Source organism: Linepithema humile, chromosome 2, assembly GCF_040581485.1.
Source record: "Linepithema humile isolate Giens D197 chromosome 2, Lhum_UNIL_v1.0, whole genome shotgun sequence".
Lineage (NCBI taxonomy): Eukaryota > Metazoa > Arthropoda > Insecta > Hymenoptera > Formicidae > Linepithema > Linepithema humile.
Window position 1 is genome coordinate 9,946,655 of NC_090129.1, and position 27,538 is coordinate 9,974,192.

At 37.0% G+C, this 27,538-nt stretch overlaps 3 protein-coding genes across 9 annotated transcripts in view; 2 read left to right on the forward strand and 1 right to left on the reverse strand.

Annotated features, from left to right (window-relative positions):
- The first annotated feature begins 1,182 nt into the window (after window positions 1-1,182).
- Window positions 1,183-27,338, forward strand: LOC105679584 (myb/SANT-like DNA-binding domain-containing protein 3). 2 transcript variants are annotated; one of them, XR_010888417.1, is made up of 5 exons: window positions 1,183-2,077; window positions 2,620-3,043; window positions 3,368-3,618; window positions 3,933-4,401; window positions 27,249-27,338. XR_010888417.1 is itself a non-coding variant. In XM_012379675.2 (4 exons), exons 2-4 carry the CDS (start codon window positions 2,742-2,744, stop codon window positions 4,346-4,348), a joined length of 969 nt encoding a protein of 322 aa, XP_012235098.1. In that variant the 5' UTR covers window positions 1,186-2,077; window positions 2,620-2,741; the 3' UTR covers window positions 4,349-5,443. The 2 variants fall into 2 exon arrangements, 1 of the variants encoding a protein (XP_012235098.1); XM_012379675.2 differs by lacking the exon at window positions 27,249-27,338 and having other exon boundaries at window positions 1,186-2,077; window positions 3,933-5,443.
- On the reverse strand, window positions 5,032-23,872 carry nompA (no mechanoreceptor potential A). 4 transcript variants are annotated; one of them, XM_067349012.1, is made up of 20 exons: window positions 23,636-23,872; window positions 19,774-19,906; window positions 18,857-18,951; window positions 18,247-18,505; window positions 17,843-17,972; window positions 17,624-17,775; window positions 17,187-17,462; window positions 16,322-16,636; window positions 15,677-15,772; window positions 14,236-15,067; window positions 12,828-13,262; window positions 12,070-12,251; window positions 10,979-11,157; window positions 10,509-10,657; window positions 9,571-9,717; window positions 9,259-9,348; window positions 6,608-6,980; window positions 6,318-6,487; window positions 5,982-6,125; window positions 5,032-5,585 (listed from the first exon to the last, which is right to left on the reverse strand). In XM_067349012.1, the coding sequence occupies exons 2-20, from the start codon at window positions 19,847-19,849 to the stop codon at window positions 5,378-5,380; spliced, it is 4,308 nt and encodes a 1,435-aa protein (XP_067205113.1). In that variant the 5' UTR covers window positions 19,850-19,906; window positions 23,636-23,872; the 3' UTR covers window positions 5,032-5,377. The 4 variants fall into 4 exon arrangements, with proteins under 4 accessions (XP_067205113.1, XP_067205114.1, XP_012235097.2 ...); XM_067349013.1 differs by having other exon boundaries at window positions 16,322-16,624; window positions 23,636-23,871; XM_012379674.2 differs by having other exon boundaries at window positions 10,518-10,657; window positions 23,636-23,871.
- LOC105679582 (multiple PDZ domain protein) overlaps window positions 27,314-27,538 on the forward strand; it is a 100,796-nt gene continuing 100,571 nt past the window's right edge. For all 3 annotated transcript variants that reach the window (XM_012379671.2, XM_012379672.2, XM_067348993.1), the window contains exon 1: window positions 27,314-27,523. The gene's annotated coding sequence lies outside the window, so the exon portion shown is untranslated. The remainder of the gene's footprint in view (window positions 27,524-27,538) is intronic.

Sequence of the window (27,538 nt, forward strand, 5' to 3'; positions counted from 1 at the left end):
AGGCCATCTTCAGTAGTATAGAAAATAAATAAACAATTTTTCGTTAAACGATCTAGAAGTTACAACGCAACGCCTTTTAAAAATTTTACATTTAAGAGGATGCTGGAGTGCCTAACGAACTCCGACGCGAAAGCGCCATCATTTCGATGGAACTAAAAATTAGAGTGATATTATCGGCATAAGTCATAATCTAAGTATGAATGTATTGTGTATGCGTATGTGTGGTGCGTGTATATATTCGCATATTATTGTATAGCGCCTCTCTGATATTATCCTGGAACTAATCTTCTGTTATTTTTTCATCTGTTATACCGATATTGGACGCACACGTATGTAAAAATAGTCGGACAAGAATATTTTTTACATTAGACTTTTCAGCCCAATTTTAATGGTTCCATAACATTTTATTATGCAGTGCGCAATTCGCGCTGCTCTTATTCGGTGTATTAAAATCGTTAAATTTTTATAAAAAGCTAAAATTGATAGCTCTAAAAGACATGTTATCCTAAGAGTATGTCAATAAAAATTAATGTTATAAATAACTTTATTTTTCCGAATTTTTTTGACCAACGCAAATTCCCTTTTTGTGTGCTCTTTAATCCTGCAAAAGGATTTTTAATTCTATGCAGGCAGAAAAAAGCTGTATTTGTTAGAAAAAAGTCAGGAAAAATACAGCATTCATGTGGTAAAACAGAACTCCAGCATCCTCTTAAGAGGATCTAATTTTTAGTTCCATCGAAATGATGGCGCTTTCGCGTCGGAGTTCGTTAGGCACTCCAGCATCCTCTTAACAATAATACATTTTTATGTTTATGCGGTCGGTAATATCATCGTTTTTCAGTTATCTTCGGTTCCTCGAGTTTCTTTATCAGGAAAACTTACCTAGTGTTGTCAATTTGTAATAGCACCGACAAGATAATATAAAACTAGGTCTATATAGTTGGCCCCCCCTCTAACGCAACTGCCAATCCTTGTGTAAATGTGCAGCCGCTAAATAGGCTTAATGCCCTATCCACACCGAAGGATGATCCTGCTTGTGGCTCATCCTATCACTTTCGCCTTCAGTGTGATTTTCAATTTGTCTACATTATTCGCTCGGATGAGCCACAAGCAGGATCATCCTTCGGTGTAGTTAGGGCATAATGGGCCTGGCGCCGTCGGTAAGTGGGTGTAACGCTGTAAATGAGTAGATAATAACACTGAATTAAAGACTGCCAGTCTTAATCGTATCTCACAAAATTTTTTTAGTTTTCTTTGAAACATTCCTCTAAACGTAAACCTATGGATTATTCTTTCGTACAGTACAGCGATTCAGCTACTGTTTCTTATTTCGGCCGCAATATATCCTAGAGGACGGTAGAGGACAACGTCTATTTTCGTGAGACACGATTTCCCGTAAGACTGGCAGTCGTTAGTAGTATCGGTGGTAATAGTATGTATCCATTGTTTGATCAATATATATTTTCGCAAGGATGGCTGAACTGCACAGTCATTTGGGCTTAGCAAACCCACGGACCTGAGCTCACACACTGCGATCACACACACACAAATACACTAGCGCACTTACATTTTACACATAATAATCAGTATCATATAATTACCACCCCTACCAGACCCAGATGGCCGTAAGAGGGGAGATCCTTTGGCGCCATTATACATCTACTCTACTCTGATCAATATATATTTTGACATAAAATATTACGCAAAGAAAATATCGATTGATTTCGGACACACAAAAGCAGACTACCGCTATAAAAAAAACCACACATAATAATATAATATCAATATAGTACCGATTGTAAACAATATTTATGTTACGATAAATACTTTATAAGATATTTCTGGTAGTTATTCGTATGCGGCATTTACTCTTAGATTATAACAATCGCGAATAATGCTAACAATAAGTGGTGTTTATATGCGATTCTAAAATCCGTCGCGCGTTCTAATTACGATTCGAGATCTCGAATATGGCAAGTTATTAATTTTCGATATATCGAGATCATAAGCTAATTTCAGTAATCTAGTTTACTGAATGATGTTGGATGCGAGAATTCCAAGATTTAGACACAAATATGTAAGAATTTATTATCAAAATAATACTATCATAGAGATAATATTGTATTTCTTGTTTCTGAGGTTTTAAAATTGGTTAGATTTGTATGAAGCGTGTATCTTAGCATTCCGTACTTTTTTTATGTTTTGTGTACTATTAATTTGACATGCTAACCTATCAACTATTAACCTATTAACCTATTAACTTTTTCTAATTATCGAATGTAAAATTTTTGTTGGCTTTTAGTAATTCAATTAAGATAGAAGTGCTTTCATCAGCGCTAGCTATAAAAATGTATTTAAAGAGCTCTATCAAAGGTTTAATGAACACGTTATCGTTTTTAACAAAAATTGCTGAAGTCACGGCCGTGATTTAGTTCTTTTCTATATCGAGCAAAATAGATAAGGTGGATATACATATGTAGTTTTTTGAAATTACTCTACTAAATTATTGTTTAATATTTTGAATTAACGTATATCATGACATAGTGTTTTTATAGCTGCTTAGTTTTTTGTGTTTGCATTTATGTCTCTAATTGCATTTAATACCTACTGTTTATGTAGTTTTAGATTTTAGAGATTACGTCGAAATAAAAGGAAGAGGCTAAGAGGAATATGATGATGAAAATCGATCTGAAATTGAATATTAACATAAGGGGAACGCCTCAAAAGTGAAAAACAATCGAATGCTTGCGCTTCATTTTATGACTTGTGATAAAATGGCATCCGCGTATTTGAAGGGCACTCGTAAGATGTACAGCTTTGAAGAGCGAAAGATCTTGATATCGCTGATAAAAAAGCATGAGATCGTTGAAGACCGGAGGCCGGACCCGATTTCTATATGCAAGCGGAAGTCGGCGTGGCTGCAAATCACAGAGGAATACAACTCGATAGTTGGGCCTCAGAGCGCGCGGTCCTGCCTACAGCTTAGACGTTGCTGGGAGAACATGAAGGCCTGCAAGCGCTATCGTGAGGAGAAAAAGTCTCGGTAAATTTGCCATTCTGAAATTTAAGACGTACGAAATATGATATATGGTGTTCAATAAAATTTGTATTTGTAAGCTAGCTTTCAAAGATATTTAATATCGGCGAGAAAATTGTAACAAAATTAATATTTTGTTTAGAAGAAATTTCCTTCGATTTGTCTAAAGAATCCAATGGCAGTATAACCTATAATGTTTGCACAGTAAAATATTTATTACTCATGTTGTCTGTAATATTCTATTAGCTTACAAAACGCAATGTTTATATAAAATTTTTATAAAGCAAAAGATGGAAGAGTAGTAAATGTTAAATTTTTAAAATTTTTTAGTGATGGCATGAAGGCTATTTGTCAATCGACGAAGGATGAGGAACGGACAAGGAATCAGTGCTGGGAAAGTGCTGTGACTTGTCAGAATACTTCAGAAGCGCCGACGTCCACTGGTACTGTTGGTTTGCCACCGAATGTAGTGTTTGAACCGGACGACTCAGAGCCGTTTACGTTGCAAAGTGTTTGCACTGCCAGACCTCAAAATCTAAGCTGCTCAAAGAAAAAGACGGACAGTTGCCGAGATACGAGTGGTAAATACGCTTCTTCTTGCAAATTTATTCAGCATAATACAAGAATTCTAAGTGCATAGGAGAAATTTATTTTATCGTGTTTAAAAGTAGTTAAAATACTTAATGATAATTAAATATCAACACCGAAAAACATAAGAAATAATATTGTTATAAATTGAATCATAATTAACCTGTCTCATACATTTATAAAAATTTATCTCAATTAGAATTTTTTATAAAAATTATATAATAGGCAGATAACATATTTTTAGTGCAAATAAAAAAATTCTGCCACTTTATTTTATAAAAATAATAAAATTTTGTTTATTTTGTAGTTGGCGGTGCGTTTAGGCAAATAATTAATAATAAAAACAAAGGCGATAGCATTGCGCCAGCTTACGGTCCGATGGGTGACTGTTATGAGACGCTCGTGAAAAGAAACATGAACTCACCTGTAGTGGATCGATCGACAGGTGATAGGCTTGAAAAACATCGCGCAAATTCGAGTGCTTCGTGTACTTTGATCTCGCCGTCCGTTGCGCAGGAATATAATTCTAAAACGAAAACCGCACAGCGAGAGGAAGAACTGCATGTTCTTGCGCTCTCAGAGGCGCAGATGAAGGTCGACATTGCGGCAATGTTGAAGGAAGAAACAAAGATCAAGCTAGAAGAGGCTCATTATCGCAAGGAAGAAGCCAGGCTCAGGATGCTGTTCTTTACGTACAAATTGGACAAAAGTAAGGAAGATTGAGAGAGAGAGAGTGAATTTTGTTGGACACAGCGTTTCATCTGGAGCACATTCTCGTAAGCACTATTTTTTCTTTATTTTTCTTATCACTGATTATATCGGTACGTTTCAAGAAGCAAGATAATTGCAAGAAATACACGTGTCTATAGAATACAGATTTATTTCTTATATATAAATGCAATTAGAATATAATCGTAATAAATACAAAATCTTCTGGTATAGTTTCACTTGTTAATTAGTAATAATTAATTTGTTGTATTATGCTATATCGTTTGCCTTGTAACGTGACCGAAGTTGCGGTGGATGTGACGAGAGTTGGCAAAATTTCGAGAGGAAGGAAAATGTTTCGATATTTGTGCTTCGGTTCGAGTCAATCGTTTGTGGATAAAATAAAGGGAATAAAACAAAAGATAACATAAATAAAATGAAAGAGTATACATAGAAAGAATTTATGCTATTTTTCTGAGTTTAAACAAAATATACTTGAAATAAAAAAAGTTTGATTCTACAACGTATGAATTAATGAATTGAATTATCATATTCGCATCAAATTAAATGTTTCACCACGAGTTCTCGTTGGATCTTAAAATATATCTTTCGATTATGTAAAACTTAAATTTCTATATTGTTACGAGCTATTTTGCAATTATTTAAAAAATGTTAATTGGGGAAAAACAACACATGTCTTTAAGAAATGTCTTTATAAAATAGTATTTTTGCCTCCTCAGCTATTAATAGTAACGTTATATATAAACGTGTATTCTAAATTAAAAAAGTTATCTCTCAACGAGATAATAAAAATAAATCTAGATTATTCGGAATTTATTTAAAGAACCGTTGATCAAAAGTTTGATAGAGGTGGAATTATTGGCAGTGGATTACATTGACTAGTGACAGAATAGATCGTAATGTATGTTGATTTGCCATAAATTCGTTAGTCGGTTCCATGCGTTCATTAAAGTAAATAAATATAAAGCGAGGATCGTTCGCCAAAGTGCAATTTTAAGATCGATTATCTCGCGCTATTTCTTCCTACATAAGGCGAAAGTTGTCGTTCAAGGCTGATTTCGCGGCATTCGAGCACGGGGTGACCTCGAAGAGCGAGGGATCGGTGTAGATCGGCTCGCTGGGATCGAAGCCGTTGCGCCGACCGGCGGATAATCCCACCGCACCTTCGAGAGCGTTCGACGACGAGGCGAGACTTTGGCTGATGGCGTTGCTCATCGATCTTGAGATTGAGCTGATTAAACATGATCATTTATTATGATTCTGATAAATAGAATATATTGTAAGGTACACCGTAAGTGAAAATTAAGAGAAATTCTCGAGTTTATATCTATTATCCTGTTGCCCTTTGACTTTGAGATAGCAGCGCTGGCAAGAGATAACCCATAGTGTTACAAGATACACGATGATACCATCAACTATCTCCAGCCAGCGCTACTTCAAAGTCGAGCAGCAAGATAATAGGTGCAAGTTTCGCTTTCCCCTAATTTCCACACTTACCTCGGTGTACCTTAATTACGGACAGAGTCAGGCTAAGGTATTTATTCAACGCATCTCTTGGCTGCTCAGAAATTAAAATCTATCTAAATTAAGATTTGCCTAAATTAAGACTGATCGTTGAATTACTTACGAAGCCTGAAATGGCTTCTGAAGACCGGTCCTCATGAAAGAAAAGTTGTTCATTCGGCCGCCGTAAGACTCATCAGAGTGACCGCTGCGGTTGCAATTTTTATTGAGTCTACGATTTTTCATGATCACGGAGTAAACGTGTTTCCTGAAAACAATAAATCACTCTGAATTTGCATAAACAAGCGAAAAAAATGCGATTCAGAGAACTTCCACATTTTCCACCAACAATATTATTGCTTATCGAATATTTGAAATATTATTTTTATCATTATTTATTTTCTTAAATGATGAAATATCAATTCGAAACAGGCGCACGGAGATGAAATGTGATTTTTACCTGTAAACGAGCATAGATAAGAGAACAACGGAAACTAAGAGAACGACGAGAATTCCAACCGCCGTCACCAATCCGTAGTATTCGTTCTGCGTTATGCAGATATTTTCCGGCATCTTAATTTGCCTCTCGGCGACAGCATCCTCTTCGATATCCATTCTCGAATCGCGAACCTGTTGAAATATAAATCGTATTTTTCGATCGGAGGAATATAATAATATTTGTGTAAACTGGAGACGCGAAATGTCTCCCACATTTCTCGAGTGTCGAAATGAAAGCTATTTATCTGGCACCTCTATCATTTCTCTGACACGCTCCACCTCTTCGTCCTCTTGATTTCTTCTTGATTCCATCAGCCCTTCGTCGTCCACGATGGTCGCGTTGTCAGCGTCATCGTCTGTCACGGTTATCGACGACATTACGTCCTCATCCGCCAGCGTGTCGTTATTTACGTCCCGCCGTCGTCTACCGTAAGACGGCTCGTTGTTCCTGCCGGTACCGCAAATCGCTGCTTGGCAGCCATCGCGGCACGTTCGCACGTTCGCTTCAAATACCAGGAAATTCGATTCGGGTATTTTGAAGGCGTTGAAACGGGCCTCGAGGCCGTCACGGCTGCTGTCGCGGAGGCGATCCAGTCCCGGAAACACGTAGTTGTCCACTGGACAGCTGCGGAAATTTCCCGTTTGAATCATGCGAAATTCATGTGCAAAATGTTTTCGAAAATGATTATTCGCAGAGATAATTTAATTTATTCAAATAATTTCTATTTAATTACATTACATTCTTACAGCGGCATTACATATTGTCCCAGACTAATCGTATCACTCATTAATAATAGATTCCTAAGGTCATTTAAAGACAACAATCTTTGTATCAAAACGTAGAGGCTGTAATAGTTTTTAAGCGAGAAGTGCTTAAAGTTAAGCAGATTGTCAAAAATTTACGCGCTCAGGCACGTTAACTTTTATATTTTTATCATATAAAAAATTTCAGAGAAGAAATCTCTGCTATTAACGGATGATACGATTAATCTGTGAAATACCTTGTATATTTTATATTATACGCAAATCTAATCTTTTAATGATATTAAAATGAAACAAATTGGATTGACTTATCAATGCACGATATCAGCAGCACCAGAATTGTTCAGTAACTTACAAAATACATTTAAGTTATAGCAGCGCTTAAAATAATTATTTGAGAAATAATTATTACGCATATTAAACTTTTATTTTTCATAAAAGAATTATATATTCATCAAAAAACTATAATTTAAAAAATAATAAATATGTTAATAAATCTAATAACCATAAATATTAAAAATTGCTAATCTTTTACTGTGGTTCAGTATATATCAAAGTTTTTATGTGCGTTACATTACACAATATTCTGCAAATATTTTGCAAATAACAGGTAACAAATGAATGATTAATTATTCTAAGGATGTTTCGCCGGCATCCGATGCTCTTTTTATGCTGTCTTTTTTCTCTCACAATCTTCTTGCAGTCTTTTAAAGCACTCATACGCGTTTGCAATGCAAATATAAAAATTGCACGATGTTTTAAGTGGCAGTCCCGACACGTCATTCGAACAAATTAAAACTTGAATATCATTGCATGGATTACACGTTTGACATTGCCGTTTCTGTAACAATGGAAAGAGCTAAGGTGGAAAATAGTAAGGATTGAGCTATTGAAGAGAATCACGCATCGTTACGGAGCAATCTGCCCCGTACGAGATGTCGTCGTGCGGATAACAAGAATGTAATAAACATATCAAGGACAAAATCGCTCTGAAATCGGAATCGGAGTTGGAGCGACTTTGTCTTTGATATGTTTATTACATCTTTATTATGCGCGACATCTTGTTCCAGATCGTTCCGTAATGGTGCGTTATCTTCTTCGATAGCACTATTCTTACTATAATATTTCCCGCAGCTTTCAACCCCACCTTTTTCCATCGTTACTTACGGATGCGGCAATATTGAACATGTAATCCGTGCGATATTCAAGTCTTACTTTGTCCGAATGACAAAGTACTTGTCGGGAGTGCCGTTTAAAACATCGTGCAATTTTTATTCGCGTTGCGAATGCATATGTATGCTTTGAGGGACTGCAAGGAGAATTGAGAGAAAAAAGCATCGAGCACCGACGAAGCAACTTTAGGATAAGTAATAATTTTTTTGTTATCTGTTATTTGCAAAATATTGCATGTAAAATATTGTGTGATTTAACGCACACAGAAACTTTGATATACATTGAATCAATAAAAGATTTGCAATTTTTAATATTTATGGTTATTAGATTTGTTAACATATTTATTATTATTTTTTAAATTATAGGTTTTTGATGAATATATAATTCTTTTGTTAGATATTTGCATAAAAGATAAATAAAAGTTTAATGTGCGTAATAATTATTTCTCAAATAATTATTTTAAGTGCTGCTATAATTTAAATGTATTTTGTATGTTACAGAACAATTCTGATGCTGCGTATCGTGCATTGATAATTATTTTGATGATTATTATTATTGATTATTGATGATTATTTCATTTTAATATTATTCAGAGAATAGATTTGCATATAATATAAAATATATAAGGTATTTCACAGACTAATCGTTTCATCCGTTAATAGCAGAGATTTCTTTTCTGAAGTTTCTTATATGGTAAGAATATAAAAATTAATATGAAATATGCCTAAGCGCGTAAATTTTTGACAATCTAATTGTCTCAATTTTAAACATTTCCCATTTAAAAATGATTTTAACCTCTATATTTTGTATAAAGATTTTTGTTTTCAAAAGACCTCAGGAATTTGATATTAACGGGTGATACAGTTGATCTGGAACATTTTGTATATTTGATTTGTTATGTAATTAATATTTAATTTTCTTTTGCATAGAATTTTTATATTTGAATTGATATCAAGAATTTTTCTTACCCGTGTCTGTCGATCAGTGGAACACTTCTACCAGAATAAGGATCTCTTGCGACGACGTTGGTAGCAAATATATCTCTTACGTAATTGTGACTGTAAAGAGTAGCGATTACGGTTATTAAAATCTTAACACAATAACCACAACATTTTTAACGAAACTTTAAGTCAAATGTGCAAAAATTAATTTTAAAGTCGACAAATCGAATACAAATGTGAAAAATATGTTACAACTTAAATTATACTTATTTTTATTGTATTTTAGCTCTGATTTGATCTAATTGATTATTTTGCACAAAATGTACGAATGAAAATTACCCATCCTGAGCCACGAGTCTGAAAGTGAGCGGATCACCGACTGCGATGGTAGTTGTAGGTCTATTCTGATAGAGGATCTGCAAAAGTACTTTGGAGCTCAGAGTGTTTTCCGCTGGGAGATATTCGATGGGGATAGGTGACCCTGATCTGCACAGCGCATATACGAGTACCATTAGTGAAATTGGAATTATTTGAAATCATTGGATGGTGTGGGAAGATACATGTATAAGTTAATGCTGATTAGTTTGCGTTTTTTGAATCTTAATTTTTTTAAAGTTAACCAGAAGTTATATTTTTAATTTAAAAAGCGATGCAATTATCAACCGTGTGATAATTAGTAGCAGAAAGGCAAAAGATATTGATTTTAATTGTGATTATTAATTTGTTAGACGACGGCTAGTAAAAATTTAGCCTTTATTATATATGATACACTACGTATAAAAAATAGACATCGTATAAAAGAAATAGAATGAGCATGACGTTCTCGAATGATATTTGAGACTAAGTGAGTGATAAAAGAAATTGCACGAACGTGTTTGCACCCATGTACGGATATATTCGCGTCCATAAAGCGGGATATGTTTTATTTTGATCGTGTTGCGCTCTAAACATCGCATAAGTCCACATGACGATAAAAAGTTACTAACCAAGAAAAGGCCAAAGTAATTTTGTCGTAATACTTACTCAACAATTAAAGAGACGAAGAAATTCTTAGCTCGCGTGAAACGAAATTTTGCCAGAAAGAAATTTGGTAAAAAATTAGATTATAATGTAGAAAATTGTAAAATTATTAAGAACGTAGAATTGTATGACAAAGATTTTTTTAATGTGATTTTATTATTTGGAGAAATTCAACGTGTGTATTCTCGGAGGATGGCACTTTAACGCGTTAAAGATCGTACTCTCGGTGCAAGACACGACTTCTCGATCGATATGACCTGGCATACCCGGCACCGATGTAGTCGGATGTGACGACAGCTTCTCCGGGTCCTCGAAACAGGCATGTCAAGTTGAATCGCTTGTCTCGCTCGGTTTGCACGTAGTCCGAAAATTGCACCACCACGATGTTTGTCATCGTATCGCCGTACTGCAACCATTCGCGGGTAGAATATTAAATTTATTACACTTGTCGTTATTTACTATACAAAAATAGCAACTCGAAGAAGAACCGTTGAAAAATCTATTTAAAAAACTATTTGAAAATCCAAAAGAAGTTTGTTAGAAACGGCTCAAAGTGCGCAGTGTTGAAACTAAAGTCATCACAAAATAATTTTGAACGTCGATCAACTTATGAAAACTTGAAACTTTCCTTCAAGCGGTGTCGAGTGCATCCGTGAAAGTTTTTGGAGTGAATTAAACTCAAGATTACTCGTGGATCGAGCTATTAAGCGGAAATTGGCGCTCTTACTCGCTGTGTGCCACACTCGGGGTATCCCTGAGGTCCGCTGATGCGAAGTACGTTGACGGTGCCGCCGTTTCCACGGAAGAAGCACCGATCGTAGTATCCGTACGTGTAAATTCGCCCGATAAATCCCTCCGGCGTTCGCAGAGTAAATTCCATCCCGTCCTCGCTACAGACTTGACTCACTGCAAGCGTAACAAAGTGCTATTCGTCGGCGTCCACAGCGTGAGCGCAGTTTCCGGAAGACGTAGGTAGGTCCAAGAGTGGAGTCGCGCGATGCGTCAGTGTGAAGTTAATTAAACCGAAATTGGTGGCTGGTGAGGAATTAATAGCAGGCGGAAATGGGAATTCTGAGTAATTATTCAACGGCACTTCGGTAATTAATTAATCTTCGTGATTAAGTGGCAATTGAATATTAGCAAGCAAAAGTCTGCAGAGCAAATATATAAATTTGAAAATTGCGTTAAAAGGTAGATCGACACGATTAATTATATTTTTGTTTGTATCATTCTTGAGACTGGCAGAGAAAATCGCTGTGTCATAAAGATGCCACATGCACCGTTGCTCTTCAAAACGTAGATTGTGCTACTGTGTAGGTATTTTGTGTTCGATGCGCACACGTGCGAAATATTTTGTTGTGAAGAAAGAGAAGTATAGATATCAGATTTATTTCATAAAGGTGAGGTCGTGTAACAATGGTGCAAAATTGTATTTACAATAAGTATAGCGAGCAATACGTGAACAATAAAGTACAAAAGATCAAGAACAAAGTACTTATTGCGCATGCTAGAAGTACAGAAGTACAGAAGTAAGTGTAGAAATCACAATACAATGTGAACACATTAATTGTGCAAGAATTCATTTGAATCAATACGCAAATTCTTAAAAAAAAAAATTATAAATTATCTTTAATCTTTCTTGCACATTATAACTTGATGAAAAAATTAGACGAGTTTTAGGAAGGTAAATTTAAAAATTTGGAAACTTTATTTGCGTTTCGTGTTTGAAATTCTTTTCTACTTTGATGCGTTCGAATAGATTTGACGGGCTTCCCAGCTCTCGTATCGGCGCCGCACGGACGTACACAGGCCGCTTACCGTCCAGACATTCCCCGTCCGCGCCTTGGCGACCGTTGTTCCTCTCGTAGAAGTCGTAATCGGAGCTCGAGTCGTAATAAACCGGACTGCCCATCTCCATGTCCCTGGAGTCCCGATCGCTGAGTTCGCAGTTGTCCCTCTCGGCCCCGTAAGGCGCGGCGTATGGCCGGTAATTGAAGGATCTGTAAATGACGTCGGGAATTTGCGAGCATTGCCCGATCGATCGCGCAAACAAACGCGCCGGATCAGATCATTCCTGATTCAATTTCAAGCTTCCCGAGTCTCAAACATCGCCCCGAATCAAGTGTCAGAATTTCCCTCGCTCTAATTACACCGCTTTCAAAAAGTGCTTCTACTCTTATATTTCTTGCACCATTTTTCACAATGCACAATTCTTCCGTCTTATATTTTGAAATTGATAAAAAATCGAGTGCAATCTAAAAAAAAAAAGTTATTTTTATCCACTTTAATCATTGTCATTTTCAAAATAAAGCACTTTTCATCCAATTATATGCTAATTTGAATCGGTTATTCCGTTATTCCATTAAAGTGATCTAATTGGAAGTATTCATTTTCCCTTTTTCTAATTACTTAATTAAAATCACAAAGAAAATCTCATCTACGTATACCAAGCGTATCTCTCGAGTCAAATGCTTGTCTAAAATTAGCACACTCAGCGCGCGACTTCTCGACGTTAATTTAAATTATCCTCTTCCTTATTCGCCCATTATCTCGACAAGCCCGGCCATTATCGTTACCTGCAAACGAAGTCTCTGGCGTCAGAACATTCTCTCTCGCACTGCGCCAACGACGAGGCGGTGGTGAGCCGTCTGACGAATGGCTTCCGTACTCTGGTGTGAGGTCCGACCTGTCTAAAATTGTCTTGCTCGTCGCATCTGGATAATAACGGGGGTCTGCCTATGATTGGTCCGCCGGCGGTACCGAACGGACGGGAGTTGTAGACACCACCTTCACCTATGTATCCGCCACCCACGACGCCGCCGCCGCCGCCGCCGCCGCCGCCGCCGCCGTCACTGCCGTATCCTCCGTATCCTCCGTATCCTCCGACGGGCCGCACCGAGCCGTAAGGCCCATTGCCATAGCCGTGAGGTCGCGGTTCGGGATGGCTCGGGGGACCGCGAACGTCGTCCACGAATCCGTGAGAATACAATCCATGCATTGGCGGATACCTGCTGTTTGTTAAATCAGACGGTGATCTTCTTGAAAAGTTTCTATGAAGTTGTGAGTTTTCGAGATAAAAGTGATATTTAGGAAAAGTGAAAGGACTGATGAGAGAATGTTGAAAAATTAATACGGGAACTAATTTATAAGACAAAATTAATCGATTGAGTATTTATTAGTTAGAAAAACCTAGAAGATACTTGAATAATATTCTCATGAAATGTTATTGGGATTCGGAAAATTTTTATTGAAAATAAATCTTTTGATTTGACTTTCGTGTTATGATTGGATGAATAGTGTTTTATTTCTTTTCAGTGCATTTTCAAATTTAGTAAATTATTTAGTAAATTTTCAAAATTACTAAATTTGCTTAATACTAGAAGTGCCTCTTAATCTTTTCCTTCAAGAACAAGAAATATTAAGAGCAATAAATAGATTTAAATTTACATGTAAGACATGCTTTAATTTTCCTTGAAAACTTGCTCGAAAATGCTTGAAAAATGATGAAATTTTCAGGGTATTAGTCTAATAATAAGATTAAGTAAACACTTTATAAAAGTGACTTTATAAAAGCTTTAATATAGAAAATCAAAACAAAAAGTAGAAAAGTCTCGGAGTTAAAAACTCAATTTCTAAAGATTGAAAGGTTTATTCAAAGAATAAATTAATATCTGAGGAAGATTATATCATAATAATATGCAAAAAGAGAAAATGTTTGAAATATTTGTCGATTTCAAATAAATCAGCGCTCGGAATTAGTTGCACATTTCGGGCCGATTCCCTGCCGCTGGCGGCCAAGCCAGTGGAGGAACAGGCGGCGTCGTCTCGGGAATCGGCCCGAAATGTGCACCTAATTCCAAGCGCTGGAATAAATAATACATAATAAATTTTTAAATAAAAAGACAACTGCAAATTAATATGAAACGCAATTGCAAAAATACTTATGTGTGATATTATATTATATTATTGTATTCATCAACTTACCGATTGACGTAAGGATCTTTAGGATCAGGATATCTGCCAGTGGCTGGATATCGATCGATAGGAGCTCTGTCACCACTTAATCCCGTGGGATATCGATCCATCGGATCTTCGGGGTAAGGATACCTGTCGATCGCATTAGGGTATCGGTCATTGACGTCAGCAGGATATCGGCTTGGAGTAAACGGATATCGGACACCGTGTATTACAGGATATCGGCCGTTCGTAGGATATCTGTCTATGGTTCCGGTACTGGAAATAGGATATCTATCACTGCCGGTTGGATCTCGGTGACGATCCCCCCCTCTAACAGGGTATCGATCAGAAATTGGATAACGGTCTCCAACTGGATAACGATCTCCAGTGGGATAACGATCTCCCGCGGGATAACGATCTCCCACGGGATAACGATCTCCCGCGGGATAACGATCTCCCGCGGGATAACGATCTCCCGCGGGATAACGATCTCCCGCGGGATAACGATCTCCCGCGGGATAACGATCTTCCGTGGGATAACGATTTCCCGCGGGATAACGATCGCCGGCGGGGTATTTATCGTGATATCGATCGCCAGGAGGATACCGATCCGGATAATTGTCTGGGTAATTATCCGATTCGCCCAAAGGGTACATTCCAGGATATCTGGTATCCGGATATCTGTCGTCCATAGGCCGCCGATCGGGGTATCGATCTGGATAGCGGTCGGGATAGCGATCTGGATAACGGTCGGGATAACGGTCCGGAATACGGTCTGGAATGCGATCTGGGAAGCGATCGGGATAGCGATCCGGCTTGACGCTGTTGGGGTATCCTTTGTCGTAATCGTCCGGATAACCTAGAGATAATAGTTCTCGGATGAAGCGATTATCGTGTCGATATCAAAGTTTATCATTAATGCAATGCAATACTATACGTTTTTAAGCAATGTAAAAAAATTTCTTCTCTTAATAATTTTAACAAGTTTAATTTTTAGAAAGCTGTGAAACGTTATAACAACACAAAAGTACATGTTAAATATATACATTGTTTTTTAAGGCTCGATCTTTATTATTAAAGAAAAAAACCTACAGAAATTGATGAACATCATATTTTCAACATTTACATCGCGTTAAACGCGATTGTCTGATTTTTTATGATTCACATATAGAAGAAATAAAATTTAGGATTAGATGATCACTTTTAACGCTAAGCATGTGACCGTAATCAATATTATAATTAATTAATTTTGGCATTGAAACGAATACATTAGAATTACGAGGCGATGTTTAAAAATACCATCGCATCTGTTTACGAGATAAGAGTGTAATCCTGCTTTTGTATCGTTTCCGTGATCTTATATCATTATGATAATTCATGCGATTAGTCAGCAATTCTATTAATAATTGCGCGACTTTGCTGACGGCTCAGTGGTCGCGTTATTTTAAATTAATAAAATGTTTCTAACCAGGCCTTCCTAGAGAGGGTCGTCCAAAGTTTGTGTCCTGTCCCAAGGGATCCGGTCTGTAGCCAGGACCATCGCGATCGCCGTCTAGATATTGATCTGTTGGCACGGTACGTCGTTAAATTAAACATTGAACATGGCACAAAGTTGCTGTCGCGCCTTCAGGAAAAAGAATCGCGAAAGGCGCAACGGCAGTGCGCAGTGATACAAGTCAACGTATCAACCAACATAGTTTTTTTCATGAGAGTAAGACTATATATTGCTATACTTTCCCAAATTTCGCATGTAGTAAAACGAAGATAAACATATAAAAATTATTTCCTATCGCGTATTTCGGATTAATATTAAAAAGAACCTCGATTAATTATAAAAATCAATATATGAGAGAAAATGTGCTGAACAAAGAAATTAGTATTATACGATTCTCTTCAGTGTACGAAAGTTCTATCTAAATTTCAAAGTTTACCGTTCATCATCTTCTTCATATATTTTCGTAGCAACAATTAGCTAATTTTCTTTTCTAAAGTACATACAATACGTAGAAAACAAAATAGTTGTGACGACAATGATACGGTATTCAGGACGCGTTTGCTGCGCGACGTTTTTAGACAGACATCCGGAGTGGATGGACAAGCGGTCGATACTCACGCATGAGATTCTCGTAATAATCATAATCAGCGTCGTAGATAATCCTGTGGCCGTCCCGCTGATTGAATCGACTCAATCGGCAGATATTATAATGTTCGGAGTAGACGGCGCTGCGGCACTGAAAGCTCGTCTGCCGGAGACAGTCGTCCAGGCACTCGCTTAGGCTGCGCCCGGTGATCTCCGAGTGAAAATCGCCGCTCAGACGTGAAGTACGATAACGCTGGAAAGCCGTGTCCGGTCGCCGGCCGTCGGAGAACAGGTGCGACGTCGAGCCGCTGCTGTCCGGATATTCCGAGCCGCGCGCTACGGACGGATCTACGCTTCGTAAATGGGCATTGATAACGAGTTGTGAGTCACCAACCGACCATTGTCAATTAGATCTTGCACCCCGTTAGTAGTACGTAGTATGAGCAGTACGGAGTAGCAATGGAATCTCTTCTGAATTCCAATCACTGAACTCTCAAATTAATACTGTGAATAATTTCTGTACAATGATTATGCAGTAATTTTAGTGGAATTATATGTATATTCCATGAAATTCCTCATTTTAATTGTTTACACCAGAACCAAATTGTTAGTAAAGTTGTAAATTAATTAATGAATTAGTGAAATTATAAAAACTTAACAATGATTAAAATTCAGCGACAATTAAAATTGCAACAGAATTATATAAAATGTAAAATCTTAGTAAAAGCTTAGCTTTTCGTAACACGACAATTAGTTTAATAATTAGCTTGATTCGATTAGGTAATGCTGTTAAAATAATTTTGTTTGCGATGTCTGTCAGAATATTAACATGATAAATTTTCATAGATTAAGATGGAAGCGGAGATAGAGCGAGCATAAAAATGTTGCGCATACTCACGATTATCTAGGCAAACTAAATCGTAGAAGTGGTGAGTGGGACTACTGCTGATTCCAATATCGTCCTTTTGCGAAACAGAATCCTCTTCGGATATGACACATTGTCGAGTTTGCTCGTCAAACTCGACGCTGCGACAGAAGTACTTTTCCGCTCTGAGGCATAGCGCTTGACATTCGTCCAAAGTTAGATTCGTGTATATATCCACTTCGAACGGGCCGCGTAAACGTTTGTTTTCCTCCTTGACGAACACCATGAGCCCATCGCATCGTCGTTCGGCTGATTAAAGAGAAATATTTCTTGTAATTTTCACGCAATTGTGAAATTAATATATAAAAATATATTTAACGTCCATTTTCGCGATTTCCGATTATTACAAGAACATTTTTCACGCAAGCAAAAGTAATAAATATTTGATGCAACAATGTTTGAAAATGTACCATTGAGGCAGGTATTTTCCAAATAATCAGAGTTTGGATCGTCCTCTAGTAATTCGGGATGCGTTCTTCTGGTAAAACGACTGAGAGAACAGCTTCTCAGGGCGGTGTCGTATGTCGCCGATCGGCAGACGAAACTGTACTCGTTCAGACACCTGACAAAAAAAATGGAAAAATGTTATTTCCTTCATACGTTTAATTTTTAATCTCTGTATAACATACCTGTCTTCGCAGTCGGTTCTGTTAGCCGCGCTGACTTCTTTAATGTCTGTTAGGGATAACTTCAACTTCTTTCTCGGATGCCTCTCAAACACGTAGCGACGATTTGCACATTCCCTTTCTATTCTGTTAGCTGAGAACACGAGACGTTTATTGAAACAATTTTTAGCACAACAAAGTCTGATCAAAAAGAAAATAAAGAGACGAGTAACGATTGAAAATTTTACAATGGCGCAAATAAATATTTTTCGACATTTTTCGAAACAATTGTTCGGTTCGCAAATTCCATTAAGTTCGGTGGAAAAAAAATGATTTTTTACAACGGGTTTACGAACGCGGCTGGCACTTCAATTAATACGGCGCGCACGTACAGGTACTTTTTTTCCCTATCCGCGCGGAATACTCACACGCCAGGCACACTTCAGCGAAGTGCACGCTATTCGGGACGAGTATAAGATTTCCGATGCCCTCCGGCGTCGCCTGTTCCCTCGTTAAATAGCAAGTACTCTCTTCGTACTCGGCGGCGCCGCTGAAGGACGCAATTCTGTTGCCGGGTTGAAAGTCAAAGCTCGTGCACGCGCGGACCAGATTGTTCGTCGCTCTGTCGTACAGACACAGCTCTTGACACTTTTCCAGAACCCTAAACGGAGGTGCCGAGTCTCGCACCTGTCGTAAATCGGAATTCTTTAATCGGCAAATACGTCTTTTCTATTTTAGAATAAAAGACGTCGACGCAACCAACTTTGTGTCACGCTAGCTTTTGCTCACATAATAATTATATGAAAATTTAAATTTAAGAGACATTTTAATTCGTTACCGCACAAAAAATGCGCAGATAAAGACATCGTAATATTAGAAATAATAATTTTCATTTATAATATTAAAAAATTAATAATTTCTTAGGAATAAAACATTATGTTATAAAATCTTTTACTGACGACAAGTTGGAAATTAGAAAAGCACAATAATTAAAAATATTTTCGATATCTATTAGATATTCTTGAAATGATCGCTTACCATTTCTTCGTCGAAACCCTGAAGCTGTTGATCTGGAAGTCTTTCGTAAACCACCCTACCTTGGCCGCCATTGCAGCTCGTCGTTTGTGCTGAAACTATAATGATTCTCTCGTTAGCGCTCGTTTGTCGGTCAACGCACGACAGATCGTTGCTGATTTTATTATTTATACTCGCGCGATGAACGGATTATTATTTCCTTTTCACATAAAATTTAGGCTACTTCCTCTAGTCGGCAAATGCGAACGCGCGTGCTTCGATTTTATCAACGCGATATTTTCACGCCGTAAGTGGCACGGATAGCCGCACAATACCCGCAATTTCGCAAGTACAATGTGACATCATTCCACTTGTATTCTTCGACGTGTGTTTGTTCACATGTTTGCAGAATTATTTAACTGCATGAACTCAAAACGCATTTTTAAAACAATATAATCGCTTTTTGCTGAAATGGAAAATCTGGATTTTTTAGCAAAAATTATGATTTGAAGCCAAAAGCTGTTAACTTAGAGAGTAATAAATATTAATATATTTATTACTCTCTGTGTTTCATCATAATATGTTTAATTATATATTTATATATCGACATTGAATGCCGAATGAATTTTACATATCTATCTCGATACATCGCAAATTTACAACACATATTGTTCAATTACTAAAAAAATTAAATTCTTCAAACGCTTATCAGTGCATTTATTATTATATATTACTATTATGATATAAATAATATCAAAAAATTTTAAACTATTATTATTATTTGTTAAAATCGTTGCAATTAATTTAGATAATGCCGATCTTCGATGACATGGCATTCAACATGGCATTTAACATGTTAAGAATAAAAATTGTAATCAGATAATTTAATTTTTTTGTGTTTCTTTAAATATTAAACATTGTAAAATAACTTATAAACTTACCATTGGCTAGAAAACTAAACACTATTAATGGCCAGAGGGCTGGTAGCATACTAATAAATCTGTTAGGTCTCCACATCGCGATTTTCAAACGTGCAGATCACTATGTCATATACATGTCAACTGCTACCAAGATCTGTAAAAGAGAGATATTAAATTTTTAATATGTAAAAGGATAATTTTTTTGCGCTTTAAAAGAACATTATTATCATTTTCCGCGGCTCTAATTTTTTTTTTATCGTAACGTTATTAAATTTGTAGCGTTAAAATGATATTAAATTATTTCTTATTATTTTCCGCGTAATTTCGCGAAGTAGAAATTGAGAACAATCGGGCAAGAATGCACATCCCGCTTCGGAAAGAGCCGAGAAATTTAATTTATATGAGGAAGGAAATGCTCTTTTAAGAAGTAGTTTTGTATTGAAATTTAAAAATGCAAGAGATCTCGGAATTATTTACATGATGGACTACCTATTCGGAAAACTACCTATTCTCCACGGATATTTTTCTTTTCGCGCGAAATAAAGTCAGGAGAGAAATATTGAAACTTTTATACATTGAAGACGTACCTTTTCTAAAATCACATACGCGATATACAATTTATTTCTCTTTATTAATAAAAGTTGAATAATTTTTATACTAACTAAATTGATTGAAATAATGATATCTTTGTTTTCCGCGAGTGGTATAAATACATGTCGCTAGTAATTTTGCATGGCTGTGACAAATCGTCTGCATAGAAAAAAAAAGCGGATAGAGTAATTTCGGCAGCTGTTTCGAAATCGTTCGGATATTTCTTTTGAATTTCCCCGCGGGATGGGCACAATAAATACATACACGTTCTTGTCTGTCACGTGAAAGAAAAAAATGTTACGTGAAAAATCGGAATAAAAATAACGTTGCGCGGGAACCATTTGTTCTGGTCGGCGGACAGTTACCGTGTGTATGTGGGCGAGATACGTGGGGACAGTGTGCGCCAGAGTTTATGGGATTCCTGACGAGCGCTCACCCTGAACAATTCCACACACTCGCACCCTCGTTGCACGTACGCGGCTGCCAAAGGACCAGCACACACACACACACACACACACACGCCCGTAAGGGCAACGAAGCGTGGTTCCAACTTTCAGGCATTACATTATTAGCTGGCTGTCATTATCTATCCGGTTATCGTGACCGAGGTAGGAGAGCGCGAGTTCAATCATCGGAAACGAAAGAACAAGCGGAATCATCTTTGCACCGCGATGATTTTTATCAGCCGTGGGAAGCGAAATGCAGCATTGATTCTGATGCGGTGCGAGTTAGAATAATCTGTTCTCAGGAAACGCAAGCAAACAGTAACGTAACGTTAATGTTATGTTACTTTGTGTTTACCGGGTTATCTTTGAATCTGTTATTTTTAAGAAAAAAAAAAAAGAGATTTTTTTACAACAGCATTTTAACATTAATGTTAGTATAGATATGTTACGGTGACGCGAAAGTAAACTGTGGAACAGCCGTAAAGTATATCTATTTAATTGTAAGATAAAGAGTTTGCACAGTACAAATTTATAATACGGACATTAACACATTCGCGATTGTTTCCGTGCGAGACCTTCGCGAGAGACTCGGCAGAGTTGTCTACGGCGATAGGATGTTTATGATATCGACAACTCATCGTAAAGAGGATTTTATTATCAGAGTAATTTATGTTTACTCGTCGATGCACGAGAACGTACTTGCTGTTCGTGACGAGTGCCAATTACTGTGGCCACGGCACGTCCACCGATTGTGTCCCATCGATGTCCGCCGTGCAGCGACACCGCTTATTAATCGCGTTATGGTTTATCGCCCCGGTAATTGCGTCTGTCACCGGCAACGTGGTATAAAAGCTTATTCTGATGTTAATATCATCGGTCGGGGGAGAAAATTATGGCACCCGCCATTCGTTATAAATTCGCGGAATATTACGCCGTGCAGAAATTACATTTCTGTAATTGTCCCCGCCGGATCGCCGGATTTATGACGTGCCGCACGTCGTATGCAAATTGTTTCGGGAAATTACTCGGATTAAGGTAATTAAACATGCCGTTAGACAACGAGACACGAGTGTGTTCCGCCGATCGAAAACTCTGCTGGCAAACGTGAGGAGTTCTCCCGACGAGGAATTAAAAATGGAATGAATACGAGAGTATGAAATTAACCGGTCGCTTGATTTATCCATTATCGCGCTCGAACATTCGGAAAAAGCGATTGGCGAATAAACGTTTTCAATTTTAGCTTGTGTATATAATCGATGTGGTTTTAAATATATAAAAACGCAATACACGCTTTCGATGCTGTACAAGTATTTTCAATTTTTCTCGGACTCGTTTTACACGTATAAAATTCATAACGATAAAGTTTGTAATAATTTTGAACATAAAGCAGCTTTGAACATTGATAAAATTGACACAATTTAGAATGATAAAGTATGTAAAGCTCTCAGAATATCAAATAGCGATTAAATAACTGTTCTTAAATTTTAATACCCTCGTAAATGAGTCATGACAATGATGTAAATTTGTAAATCTGATTTGCATTTGTCACAAGTGAAAACTACTAATTTTATCGGCAAACAAACATAGAAATGCTATTTAGATAAACGCGAAACAGTTCGCTGATTCGTCCAGGACGCAATTTCCAATTCTCTTCCGGCTTTGGAAAGCACCAGCTTTTTGAAAGCTTACTTTCTACGGCAGCTTTATTGTGAGCTTCCACTACAGGCGCTATTGTCGTGGTGCTTTGAACTCTGTTAGTACGCGGACGGCATTGTTGCGTGCGTACCCGTGTCGAACACCGGGAATGAATTCGGTCATTGTTGTGTGACGTTGATGTTAATGGAACGTTCGCACGCAACGACAAATTATTATCTGGTAATGCGCCACGCTAATTCCGCCAAATTAAATTCGAGCGCGAGGCGAGGCGGGGAAACGTCGGCAATGTTTGCAAATTGTTTGAGTGCGCGGGTGATATTTTTGCGAATCGGCATTCGCAGCGAAGTGGCATTGAAAATTATTATAGAGCGCAATTCAATACGATTGTATGTAAAGATTGCGGAAAGCAGCTCCGCCGCTGCACTCATATCTTTTGATTACGTAAACGATCTTGCGAGTAATTATTGTAATTACGGCAATGCGGACGAGCGTATGAAGCATTTTAAGCGCGTTAATTGCCACGCAATGCGTCATTGGAATAATTAATTAAGATCTCGAGTCGTTGCAATCATGCAAACAGTTATATTATTCTTACTTTTTTATAGATACATTTGTATAAAAAATTTGTACATGTGAAAATGTTTTTTTCCTTTGCATTGTGCTTTTTTGTTGCGTGCTAATGGAAACTGCTCATCACATGTTTAAATCCGTAATAAGCATATGTATAAAACTTTAAATTTTTTAAAGTAATTTACTGATTTAATATATTATTTTTTGAAGAAAGTTGACGATAAGAAAAACAGAGAGAGAGAGAAATTATACATGAATATAAATTTAATCTTATGGTCGCGTGGTGCAGTCTTTGCTATTTCTCTAATCATACTACTTTCTTGAAAAAAAGCTGCAAAATTATAATCGGACAAAGTTAATTTCGCTTTGCTTGAATGTAATCATAATTTTGCAGTTTTTCTTTTCAAAAAATAGTACAATTAGAAATAATGGAGATTGCATCACACGCTCATAAAATCAAATTTATTATATTTATTTACAACTCTCTCTCTCTCTCTCTCTCGTTTTTCTTGTCAGCATCTTCGATCATAATAATCGAAATATTTTACTTCGATCGATTCGGATACCAAGATCGTTGTTCGTGCAAAAAAAGATTTATCGGTGAAGAAAGAAATTCTTACCTGGGAGATAATTCGCCTCAAGCTTTCTTCCTTCCGAGTTATCGTCCTCTTCAGCGTGGCTGTTGAACAGAAGCCGGTCCTATCCCAGTGTTATACCCAGCCGCGATCCTGACGTTGCTCCTCGTGCGTCCCCGATCGCGCGAAAGAGAGGCGTGCACCAAAGTCACGCGTGCGGCGCGAGCGGCACCCGTAATCAAACTGACGGTCAAAATCGGCGGAAAGCGCGGAAATAATAGGCGGACACCTGTGCAACGCATCGGGGAGGTGGGAAGAGACAGACAGAAAGAGCAAATCACGGATTCCTGATGAATGGTCAGCGCGGACGGGTACGCGCGCAGGCTGTAGGGGGCCGGAGAGCGCGGATAACGCTGCTGCCGCGGGGCAGGTGGGGCCCCCCACGTCCGACTTCTGGCCTTGCGCGCGCCGGAAGTGGACCCATTGTGTGTCCGGTTTCCGTGGGGCCATCCGGGAAAACGGGCGACGCGTGGTCGCGTCGCGCCGAGGGGCCCTCGAGCATTGCGCGAGCGAGGCAGAGAGCCCAGCGGCGTGCGTTCGGCGCTCTCGTCACCGTGGCGGAATCATGGATTAGAGACTCCCGGCCGAGGTCAACCAGGACGAGATCGCGTCGTCATCGTCGACGGGAGGCAGTCAGCCGCTCAACGATCGACAGGATAAAGCGATACAGGGCGACTATAGGTATTCTAATACGTGTGGGGTCCGTAACCTTCTGCACGCCACATCATCACGTTGGCATCGAAAATTATCTTCTTCATGTGAGAGAACCGTTTTACAAATACTATCAACTTATTTCGATCTGCAATCATTTAACGTATGAGCGCACATTTGATGGTCCTGATATGATAAATTAACAAAGAAATACAATAGCAATGAAAAAATTTAGGTACATTGCGAAACGCAAGTGCATTTTGTCACAATTGTCTTAACGTTGAAAATTATTTCCAAACATATTGAGGATATATATTTTTTAGAAAGATTTTTCTAAGAATTATTATATTATTGCATATGTACAATACAGTGCTTAAATTTATTTTAATGAATTATATCAAATTTATGTGACTTCTCGAATCTTTTTTTTTTTACTCGAAATATAAGAATTGCAAATACAAGTGTTGTATTTGAAAATTAGATACAAACTATAAACGCACATATAAAATTAAAATAAATGCGAAGTAGAATATAAAATTCTCCGTAGCAGCACTTTGTGTCAGTCTTTTATAAATTATGGCACTAAATAATCTTTCTTCTACATTTTTGCGAAACGTCTTTTCTTACGTCTTGAAAGAGCATTATACTTAAGAAATATCTTTTTCTCTTGGGACAGTAAACAATGATGCTTTCGTAGAGTCTAAAATATAGAGAGACGTTGAAAAATAAAGGGACGTAATCAATCTTAAAGTGTCTGATAATAGGTACGTTTTTTCGTCATATTCCTTTATTTTCAGTAACGGTGGTAGAATTATTTGCAGAAAGTTTTAGACATCTCAACTGCTTCGAATAAATAAATGATAAATCAATTATCATAAATTTGTTCCGTCGATGCCTGATATTTCCTAGATTTCTTTCTTCTTTCAATAATCCATCGATAGCTGCTTTTTCACTTTTGCAAAAATATGACGCTTGCGTGATATTTTGCATGGCATTCCCGATATTAACTTTTATGCATTTCTGACTCGTACTTTGTCACATCGTGATCAAGATTTAACTCGAAAAAGCACGGTTGTACGAAGCCACGATCTATTCGACATTCCGAAGCAAGTAATGGTAACAAAAGGAAATAAAAAAATTGCGCAGTCAATTTCGCGCGGCGTCCGCCGCAGTTATGCTACATCTAAACTACTTTTGTAAATCCTTTCTCACAGATGAAGAATAGTACACATTAGCATTTTGAGACGATTAGAGTATTTTACCATGTCATATTATAATGTTTAAATAGGAAAAAATATACGTTAAAACTAAGTATTTGTGAAATGAAAGATATGATTTATTAATAACAGTATAGCTCATTAATAACATGAAATATATATTGACAATTATTAGAAAATAATTTTAGTATTTATCACAATTATGAATTGAAGGAAGTTAATTGTGCAATAACGCCTTATTTTCATGTTAACTCACGGTGCTAGTACTTTATTGTGATCTACAATGCGTACGTTTGCTGTTGTTAGCGCGCTATCACCTTGCCATTGTTTATACGGCGACACGCAAGCAACTCAGACAAGCATCGTTTCGCGTTGCATTGAAATGCAAATTGCGATAAGAGTACAGATATTATTTACAAATAATCACCCATTGATGTCTCGCGTTATTAATCAATTACGGTTAATGATTCGTATATTTTACTTCGCGAATCTTTGACTTTATAATTTGTATATTTATTATTATATAAATATTATAATAGTAAAACAATCTAATCTTGAAAGACGTGTACTATTTTTTATCTTTAAAAAATAGAGAAAAGTAGTTTAAACGTAGCGTAACTGCGGCAGGTTGCACGAAAAATTAATTGCGCAATTTTTTATTTTTCTCCGTTACTACTGCCTGTTTCGTAGTGTCGAATAGATTGTAACTCTGTAGGAATCGTGCTTTTTCGATGACTTATATGATCTTGTCATGATGTGACAAAGTGCGGGTCGGAAATGCGCGGAAGTTAATGTTCGGAATGCTGTATAAAATATAGCGCAATCGTATTTTCGCAAGTGAACGTTACGAAGGAAAATCGATGGACTACTTAGAAGAAGGAGAACCAAGGAGCATCGGGCATCGATGAAGCAACTTTAAAGTAGTAAGTAACTTATCTTTTATTTATTATTTGTAGCACTCGTGGAAATTTCAAATAGATTCGAATAGTTTGGACACTTTGGATCGTATAAACTTCGGATCATAATAAATATGCACTGCCAATCAAAAGTTTTCAGACAAAGAATATATTGTACGTAGTTGAATTTATTACTTGATACTTTGTAATTTTCTTCAATCCAGATAACCACACTTAAAATAAACATTTTCAAGAATGATATATTGACATATATCCTCCTCATTTACTAAAAAAATACGGAAAAAATACTTATTGTCCAAAATCTTTTGACTGACAGTGTATAATAAATATGTAGTTATTTATATAATTTAATAACATTTAATCTGTTGATTTATTTAATTAATCATAAGATGTTTTAAATGTTATTAAATTATTTAATATTATAAAGAATTAATTTTGTTCAATCTTTCTTATTCTCTCAATCATTCTTAAATTCTCCTATTCTTTTTCTCAATTTCGTTCATTCTTTTCTATAATCTTTTATAATTTATTTCAATTAAATATTTTGATCGCACTGAAAAATCGTAGATATGTTATAAATGAAAAAAACACGATTGTGTTTTTGATATTTAAGAAAAGATATAAATGTGTTTTATAATTATAATAAAAAAAGATATAAATGTGTTTTATATTATAATAAAAATGTCTCATAAATTAAATAAACAAGCTGGAAAAAACAAGTCGACATTTTCAATACCATTGCGATATTTTGCTCAATTTAAATTAAACATTTAACATATACGAGTAGAAATTAAATGGAAAACGATGTTACAGCATTTGAAAATTGCCGCGCTTGACCACGTGGTCGCGACGATCGCCCATATGCCTGCTCCTAGTGCCAGCTCCAGATACTCTACGTACGCGAGGAAAGCTGTCAAGTGCTCGATAATCGCGATAGTATTTTGTAAGTCAGCTGACGCCGTGAAGATGCATTTGTCCGCTGTTCGCAAACTGTAACGCGAATCGCTTGTAATCGCGCGAAGATTGCAGCATCGCCTTCATCGAGGGAAAGGAAGCGCACGTTCCCTCTTCGTAATCTACGAACCGAGGTGAGAACTGGAACG